The sequence below is a fragment of the Phaseolus vulgaris genome, chromosome 11 (assembly GCF_000499845.2).
Source record: "Phaseolus vulgaris cultivar G19833 chromosome 11, P. vulgaris v2.0, whole genome shotgun sequence".
Classification (NCBI taxonomy): domain Eukaryota; kingdom Viridiplantae; phylum Streptophyta; class Magnoliopsida; order Fabales; family Fabaceae; genus Phaseolus; species Phaseolus vulgaris.
In genome coordinates this window covers 11,406,456-11,415,901 of record NC_023749.2, presented here as the reverse complement: position 1 = coordinate 11,415,901, position 9,446 = coordinate 11,406,456, and the positions used below count along the sequence as shown (strand labels likewise).

At 36.5% G+C, this 9,446-nt stretch overlaps 1 protein-coding gene across 1 annotated transcript; it reads right to left on the bottom strand.

Moving 5' to 3' along the window:
- Positions 1-727: 727 nt before the first annotated feature.
- On the bottom strand, positions 728-1,764 carry LOC137825071 (aquaporin SIP1-2-like). The gene has a single exon (XM_068630749.1). It carries the CDS (start codon positions 1,554-1,556, stop codon positions 837-839), a length of 720 nt encoding a protein of 239 aa, XP_068486850.1. The 5' UTR covers positions 1,557-1,764; the 3' UTR covers positions 728-836.
- Between the last annotated feature and the right edge of the window lie 7,682 nt (positions 1,765-9,446).

Genomic DNA, 9,446 nt, shown 5'->3' with positions numbered 1-9,446 from the left:
ATATTAGATAGCGGTAATCTATAGATATTTTTTATTATCTACAAATTTTTGTTGTAAATAAATGTAATTATTTTTTGCAGTGATTAGTTACTATTTTAAAAACTAAATTAATATATAATATTTGTAATTATTTTAAAAATACTTACAATTTTTAAATTATAATAAAATATTTAGGACATATAAAACTTTTAACAATTGTGTGTAACTATACAACAGATTATTAGTTTATTTCATTCACATGTATGTTTACAAATAAATAAAAAAAAATCAGAAACATGCCTAGTTGAATTACCATTTGTCCTATTCATTTTATTTATTTGCCTCATTAAATACACTGATAAAAGTTATTTTTTATTTTGAATTTCTTGGACATGTGAAGTTATTGCAAAGTAAAGAGAGATAAGAAAAACAAGTAAATGTCAAGGAAAAACATTAAGACAATAAATATTAAAATATTAAATATTTCTCTTTTATATGTTACTTTTGGATTCATTCCTACTCAAGCTAGAACCAAACTCACGTTTAGAATCTAACATAGTGGACTCATGACAAATTCACTCGTTCTCTTCAAAAGCTAACTAATAACAGAGGAAATTTGAGGAAAACAATGCGAATTAAAAATATCAATCACATCATCATGTCAAAGACAAAATTAAGCGACATAGTATTTACATAAAAACTAAAGACATTTAAACTCTCAACAATTTTTTTTATAATAAAAACTGAGTTAAAAATAACCAAATTTATAATGTACTTGAATTCAATTCATAGAATATGATATAATACAAGTGACGAAACTTGTAGATAAGTCCTACTTAAAATGAAAATGCATTATTTCAAGCCTTCTTTTGCTTGATTGGTGACATGAAGACAGAACGGTAGATGAAAGCAGCTGAGGAAGCCCCTATGAAAGGGCATATCCAATAGACATAAAACTGCTCCCAAGTGTTGTGCTTGTTGTTGATAAAGGCCCATCCAAAGGCATTGGCAGGGTTCATGGAAGGTCCAGTGAAGCCAGAACCAGGGATAACCAAAGCAGCAGTAGCCACAGAAAGCAAATACACCTTCAAAAAAGGGTTTTTGGGACCCCTCAGCATCACAAAGAGGATAGCCATGTTATGAGTGAAGGTCAACAACCCCTCAGCAATAGCACCAGTGTGCAGGTCCACCTTCAAGAATGGACCTTTCAGCATGTGCTTGTACTCAGATGGCATTACCAGAAGAAGAGCCTTGGCTCCTGCAGCCGCACCAACTGCCTGAGCAGGGAACCTAACAGCCATTGATGCAAGAGATGAGTCAGGTCTCAGACCTGCAGTGTAGAATGAAACAGTGGTTGACGGGTTGAAGCTGGCACCACCTAAGACTCTTCCAATGAAGCTTATGGTGAGGACATAGAGGGTGTTGAGGATGGTAGTGATGAAGAGGCCTGCAATTGAGATGGGTTGGAGGCTAAGGAAAAGTGCTAACTCAGTTGAAGCAATCCTCAAAGTTGAGATGATGAAAACCCACATTGATGTCAAAATTGCATCCCCAATTGCAGCCCTTAACACCCCCATTTTTCTCCCTTTTCTTTTGCACTTGGAGGTGGGAATCTCACACTACTCTAACTGCTGTTATATGCCAAGGAAAAGAAGAGAGAAAGAGATATATGGAGCTTTTGTGGATGCAATTGCAAAAGGAAAATGGAGTTTTTACATTGTCCACTTACACTTTATTAAATATTAATATTTCAACATTTTGTATTTTGCTTATATTTTATTAAAGAAATTTTTTATTTAAAAAAAAAATTATTTGTAAGAGGAAAGTGAAACAGAAACTCTATATTTGTGCAGCAGAGTGATTGTTGAAAAAAAAAACAAAAAAAGTGAAAACACTACAATAATTTAGCTGTTGTCTGTCATTGTGGGGACCTCCCAATTACTACCAAGGATATCAAATGTATTATTGGTTTAGGTTATTTTCTTAAATTTATTAATTTTCAAGTCTCATTTTTTCATCAAATTTACTTTTACTGTGATGTGTATATTTTATTAAAAAATTAATTATTTTTTAATAATATTCTTATATCAGATAATATCATCAAGGTCAATATCTTATATAAAATATTGGTAAAGTATTGTTTATTTTAGATTCAAAATTTTATTACAATTTTGTTACTAGACATTTTGAATAAAATATTGTTAGAGTATTATTTATTTTGAAAGTCAAATTTTATTACAGTTTTGTTATTAAAAATATTTTTTTTAAAGTTAAAAAAAAAAATATTTAAATTATTTTTAATTTTAATTTTAAAAGACATTTTGAAAAATTAAAAAAAAAAGTATTTAAATTATTTTTAACCTTAAATAATGTGAAACTCTTAATAAATAATTTCATAAATAACAATGTGTGGTTATAGAGCTGGAAACTAAGCTACGTGGTGGATGGAAGACCATTGGAACATACAATAGCTTTTGTGGTGAAGAAAGGAGATATGTGGTGACATGGTGTCCTTTTTGAAGCATCTCTTTGAGAGCAACTCATCAATCACTTCATCTCATGCAAAGAAAACGATGACTATGCCTTCTGTGTACATGGATTTTCTGCATATATTTTAGGGTTTGGTATTTTAATTATATTTATTAAAAATAAACATAACCATTCAATTTTTGTGTGATAATGCGAAATCTTTCAAGAGGATAGAACGAAGTTGTGGATAAAAATTTTATAAGCTTGTTTGATATTAAACCCACTGAAATCGATTTGATCATAATGATGATGAAACTATTGAATAATATGGAATGTCGCAAATCATTGATTGAGGAAGGGGTTTAAACTCTCTTAATTAGTTGCATTTATATTTTGTGAGGTTCTGTTTCATTTTTCTGTCTTTTTATAGGGTTAGAGTTTCTAGGCTTTTGATTATGTGCACTCAATAAATTTGAAGTAACATCTGTCAGTGACATAAAACAATATAAATGTTTTTTTTTAATTTTTAAATAGGCGTACAGGTCAAAATGTATTTCATATTTGATATTCTAGAATATATTTCCAGATTTCAGTTTTCGATATGGAATAATTTTTTGAAATATATTTTAAATTTTTGATTTTATAATTCTTTTAAAAATATATTTTTAGATTTTAGTTTTCAGAAACCTTTTTCCATAATGTATTTTGTATTCTGAATTTATCCAATGAAGACTTTTGAAATTCCAATTTTATTTTAAAATTTCATTTTATTTTTGTAGTGTCGGGTCCGTATGATCACTGTTCGAAGTTCAGCATCCAGTTAAAATTGACTGAAACCATTACATCCAAGCGAAGAGCTAACGACATTAATCAAAGATTAAGCATTAAATAGTGTATCCTTAATTATAGATTAAATCTTTAATCAGACCCAATAACAAATGGCCCACAATAATTATATAAATAAGCACATAATCCAAGAATCAGGTGCGTTGTCATCTAGTACTAAATACACTGAGTGTCGAGTATCGAAGTCTTACTTGAGCGTTGGAGTGTCTTTTGCAAGTATCATTCGAGCTCGGAGTTCACGAAGACGAGGTGTGGAGGAGTGAGAGGTGCAAAAGGAGCTCATTCGAGAGGAAGGAGGGAAGAGTAGACCCCTACCGAGGAGGAGTTGAATCTTTCTCTTGGCTCGAACCCTGTTCGAGAACAATTGGCGTCCACCGTGGAGCTAGAGAATTTGAAAGGAGGAAGAAGGTGGTGGTGTCGACAAGAAGCATGGTTAACGAGAGGATGCATATGTTGAGCATATGACATTGTTGATGTCTCTGTAGAGAGAGATGGCTAAGATGAAGCGAAAGAATGAGGAGGAGATTCTTGCTCTCCGGAGGGAGAATGAGGAGATGAAGATGAAGTTGGCAGAGAAGGTCCATTTGGCAAACCGGGCAACCCACCTGGGAAGTCCCTCACCACCCCCACCGACACTAAGACTGTTGAGGAGCCGAAGCCAACTCATATCCAGGAGGCCGAGGGCGAGTCATATTTGAATAGGTCGGACCCCAGCGCCCTGGACATATCTCGTAGACACCCATTCACTGACTACGTGATGGGAGCAAAATTGTCGATTGTGTGGAAAGGCTTAAACATAGACTGCTACAACGGGACAACCAATTCGGATGAACACGTGGACACGTACACCACGGACATGAGTTTATACACCTCAAACAACGCAATCCTATGTCGAGTGTTCCCCAGCTCGCTGAAGGGAGGAGCCTTGAGCTAGTTTACGAGGCTTCCTCCAAACTTCATTGACTGCTTCGAGACCCTGGTGTCCAAGAATGGGACACAGTTTGACACTAGTCGACTGCACCACCTGACTTCTATCATCCTGGTCAACATTCGCCAGGAGAAGGGAGAATCTCTTAGGCTGTTCATGGAAAGGTTTAGTAAGGTGACCCTGAACATCCGGAATCTGAGTCCGAACGTGGCCATGCATCATATGGTCATGGCCCTACGACCAAGGTCATTTTCTGATAGCTTCTTTTCAATTTGTATATCTAAAATACAATTTAAATTTACACTATCACAACACTCGATTCAGCCAAGGATGCTTACCTTAATAGGCAATCCCTCTCAATACCTAAAGACTCGGTTCGGCCAAGGATGCTTACCTTAACCGATAATCCCTCCCATGACTCGAAGAATCATTTCGGCCAAGGACGCTTACCTTAACCGATAATCCCTCCCGAGATTCAAAGAATCAGTTCGGCTAAGGACGCTTACCTTAACCGGTAATCCCTCCCGAGACTCAACTAAAGCAACAAAGGAATTATATATACTGGTAATCCAACCGAACGACAATATTGTATACTCGGTAAAATTCAATTATTATTACTTGTTCATTTTTAGAAACATGAATGAAGAGGAATGACTGGTATATTGAATTAAAAGGAAAAGGAGGAGATCACACCCCAACCCCAAGGAAACAAAATACATCAAAGACTAAAACCTAATGGTCTTCGTCTTCAGCATCAGTCCTCGGCGCCGAACTCTGAAGGGCAACCAACTCAGCAAAGTTCACCATTTGGCCTTCAAAAATGTCCTTGGTGACGTCGAAGGCACCTTCCAAAGGTGAACCCTTGTAAAGCAGGTGGGCTTGCCGAATGGCCTAGTTGAAGGTTTCGCCCAACATCAGCAAAATGTTATCTTGTTGTTTATCGAGTTCACTCTCCAACGATACTTTTTCGATATCCAGTGTCGACTATTTACCCTTCAGCTCTTCCATGGCCTTTTCCAGCTCGACCACCCTCCTCTTCTCTTTCTCCTCCCTCTCCACGACCTCGATGCACCTCATATTGGCCAGCTTGAGATCAGCCTCAGCCTTGGCCATCCGCGACTCAAAAGTTGACACTGCTTCCAGCGATGACTTAAGAGAACTCAAGGCCTTGGCCAGCTCATGCTCTAGCTGGGATATTTCTTCAACCTTCTCATTGCGGGTATCAACGGCTAGCCGGGTCAGTATAAGCCCTCGGGACTACATTTCAATGGCAATCAAGAGTAGCTCGTCTCAGGTACCAAAGAGAAGAGATTATTCTCGTTTGGCGTTAGCCCCACTTGGACGCCCGTAGAGAACTTGGAGTCTCCTCCAAGGAGTACCAAGGGATGGGCAGCGATAGCGGTAGGAAAGGGCCCGGTCGATGATGGAGTAGTGGAGGGGGTCGTCTCGACGTACTATGGGGAGACCGAGTGGTGGAGGCGGTATCTCTCCTCTTCCTCTTCTTCTCCTTGGAAGCGCTTGAAGAATCGGTCATCCTAGCAGTAGAGGGGTTGGTAGCTGCAACTATCTCCAAACTCCCTCTGTCTTTACCGGTAGCCTTGTTACGGAAGGTGGTCAGCACGTCGACTTCCTGAGGAGTTTCTCTAGTCATGACACCTACATTAAAAAAGATACATAAGTAAAAAATTTAGGTCGGCCGAGGAGAGGGATAATAAAAAAGCATACCATGAAAATCAGTCCACCGCTGGGACTGTTGAAGATGGTTGTTGCCCCTTCAAGACATGTGTTTGATGAAGATTTTTATGTACAATTCTTGTATATTTCCTTTTGCTTTAAGAATGTCTTAGGTAGTATTTAGAGGTTGTTTAAGAGTGGGCTTTTTGCTGAGTAACTCACCTCCTAACCACTGGCCATGTGATAAGAACAAGCATAAGGTTTTTTAAACTGTTTTTCACATGTTTCACAAAAAACACGTTTACTGCATAAAAATAAATCTGTTCTTTTCTAAATAAACAGATTCATTTTTAAACTGATGCCTTGGCTAAGTCTTGTGAAAATTAGATTTTATGCATCAAGTATTTTGACTAAGTCTTTTACCTTTCAAAACGACTGTGTTTTAAATAGTTAAGCTTTCTCTGTTTTCGTTTTGAAAAATAAATTTGTTCATCTGTAAATGAATAGATTCTTTTTGACTCTGGTGCCATGGCTATCTTAAACGGTTTTCAGTTTTGTCCCTGCACCAGAATGGCTGACTAAGTCTCCTCACATAACAAATTCTCTAACTGTTTTTGAAAATAAATCTGTTCATTTTATTTTTAATCTGTTTATTTTATAACAGCTTTAACTGTTTTTCAAAAGTCGGTTATAAGTTGGTTTTCTATAAAATGAAAACTTGTTTATGAGTTTAACAATCAATCATACATTTGTAAAAACAAGTTTTGCATTAGAGAATTGAGGATTTACAAGGAATTAGCATCTGTTCTCAAAAGATTTCGAAAATCACAAAGTGCTTGTTCTTGTTTGGTTCCAAAAGCTTGGTGAGAGGTGCTGCTACTGTTCTAGCAATCTGTTCTACTGGTTTAAGGCAGATTTCTGCATCCTCAATCAGGTGTAGTCGTTTCACATTTCTTTTCTTGTAAAAGTTTGGTTGTACACTCTTCTTGATAGGGTTTCTTGAAGAGTGTGTGTGCTGAAATAGGGTTTTCGGCAAGTGTACCAAAGTTTTTGTAGGGTTCAAGAACAGTGGGATTTGTGTTTGCTTGAATTGTGATTTAGTGAATTTCACCTTGGTTTAGGTGAAGACTGGATGTAGCTCAGTTGAGTGAACCAGTATAATTTCCTTGTGTTCATTCTCCCTTAATCTCTGCACTTAAATTTCTGCATAACTGTTAAACTGTCAAGAAATAAATCTGTTCAATCAATAATAAATATGTTCTTTCTGGGCTCGGTTCATACTGTTCTTAATTTCTAGAAAACTGTTTGATTTTAAGAAGAACATAAATAACCTATTAAAAAGCCACTGAAACAGATTGATTATGATAGGTCACTCAAGTAATTGTCAAGCTATCAATTGAACCTCAATCACTGGATTAAAATTGAAGCTTGTTGTTTTGTGATTCATTGTTTTTCTTCATTATATCAGTGTGTGTGAATCTGGAAAATCGATCTGCATAATCCTGTGATTAACTTGACTGTATAAACGTTTTTCAAACACAAACAGTGCCAAAATAAATTTGTTCAATTTCAAATAAATCGATTTATTTTCTGTACACTGTGATAAATACTGATTCTGCGAGAAACATCTAAAAGATCAATTCACCCCCCTCTTGAACTTTGGCATTATTAAACCAAACAATTGGTATCAAGAGCTAGGACTTGTATTTTAATCAAGTTTGTTTGTAATAATGTCTGAGTTTAAAGTGCTTTTTGCTGAGGGATCTGCTGTTAATAGACCACCTATGTTCAATGGAATGAATTATGCATTTTGGAAAATTAGAATGCGAATTTTCATGGAATCTATTGATGCATTAATCTGGGAAGCTGTGGTCCATGAACCCTATGTGCCAATGCAGGTTGTCAAGGATGAAGAAGTGGTAAAGCCAAGATCTGAATGGAATGAGACCGAAAGGAGGAAGGCTCAACATGATCTTGTGGCCAAGAACATCATAACCTCTGCATTAACAATGGATGAGTTCTTCAGGATATCCCAATGTAAGTCAGCTAAGGAGATATGAGAAGTCTTAGAAGTCACTCATGAGGGTACTGAAGATGTGAAGAGGTCAAGAAAACATTCTCTCATCCAAGAATATGAATTGTTTAAAATGCAACCCGAGGAGAGCATTGCTGATGTGCATAAAAGGTTCACTCATATTGTGAATCACCTTACTGGTTTGGAAAAAGAATTTGACAGAGAGGAACTCAACATAAAGATATTGAAGTGCCTCGACAAAAGCTGACAACCAAAGGTGACTGCCATATCTGAAAGCCGTGATCTGTCAAAACTGGGAATTGCTGCACTCTTTGGAAAGCTAATGGAGCATGAGCTAGAGCTCAAGAGACTCAAAAAGCAGGAAACAACAGAGAGAAAACCCAAAGGTATTGCACTGAAAGCAAGTGAACAGAATGAGATCAAGGAGGAAAAAGAAGATGCTGAAACAATCAGTCTTCTTACAAAAAGATTCAGCAAATTTCTGAAGAAGAAAAACAGAGATAAGAACCAGCAAAAAGGAAGGTATCCTAAACCTAATGATTCAAATTCCTCTAACTATACTTGCTTTGGTTGTGGCAAAACAGGGCACATCAAAACAGATTGTCCAAACAATCAATCAAGGGATAAATCTGCCAGCAAGAAAGTTGAAAGGAGTAAGGGAAGAAGAGCTTACATCTCATGGGAAGAAAATGAAGTATCTTCAACCAGCAGCTCTTCAACTGAAGATGAGGAAAACAATCTGTGCTTCATGATGAAGGATGAGGAGTCAATCTCTGATTCAGTAAGTGATTTTTCTGTGGATTCAAATAACTATGATCAATTGCTTGCTACTTTCAAGGAAACACATGATGAAGCAAATAGGCTAGCTGTAATATGCAATAAGCTGCAAAAGGTAAATAATGTGCTTGCACCTAAAGTAAAAACACTTGAGGAAGAATTGTATAAGACCAAAACAGATTTGGTAAGCCTTGAACTAACATGCTTGCATGCCTCTATTAAAACTTGTGAAAACTGCAAAAAATTGGAAAAACAAGTGGAGTATTTGCTAAAAACCCTTTCCAATTTCACCAAGGGAAGAGAGAACCTTGAGTCTCTCCTTGGATCACAAAATGTTGTTTTCAATAAAAATGGTTTTGGTTATACCCCTGGAAATGTAACCAATGTCAAAAAGCTTTCAAGTTTTTTTGTTCCAGCAAAATCAGGTTTTTCAGCTTTTAACAGTGGCAAAATGGCATCTCATGTAACATGTTTTTACTGCATGAAATCTGGTCATACCTCTAGGTCTTGCATTGCAAGAAAGCATCTTGTTCCTAAGAATTTAGCAAAATGGCTACCAAAGAGAAGGTTTTAATCTGTGTTGAACCCTATACTGAAAAGGGTACCATTTGTATCATTTTTATTCTGTTTTGCAGATTGGCAGCAAGAAAAATCAGTGGTACTTGGACCGTGGCTGTTCCAAGCATATAACTGGAGATCTTACAAAATTCACTAGCTTGAAGCTCAAAGCAGAAGGAT

Bases quoted from the DNA above. Each gene is read 5' to 3' on its own strand.
- LOC137825071 (XM_068630749.1), bottom strand. From the start codon at position 1,556: ATGGGGGTGTTAAGGGCTGCAATTGGGGATGCAATTTTGACATCAATG.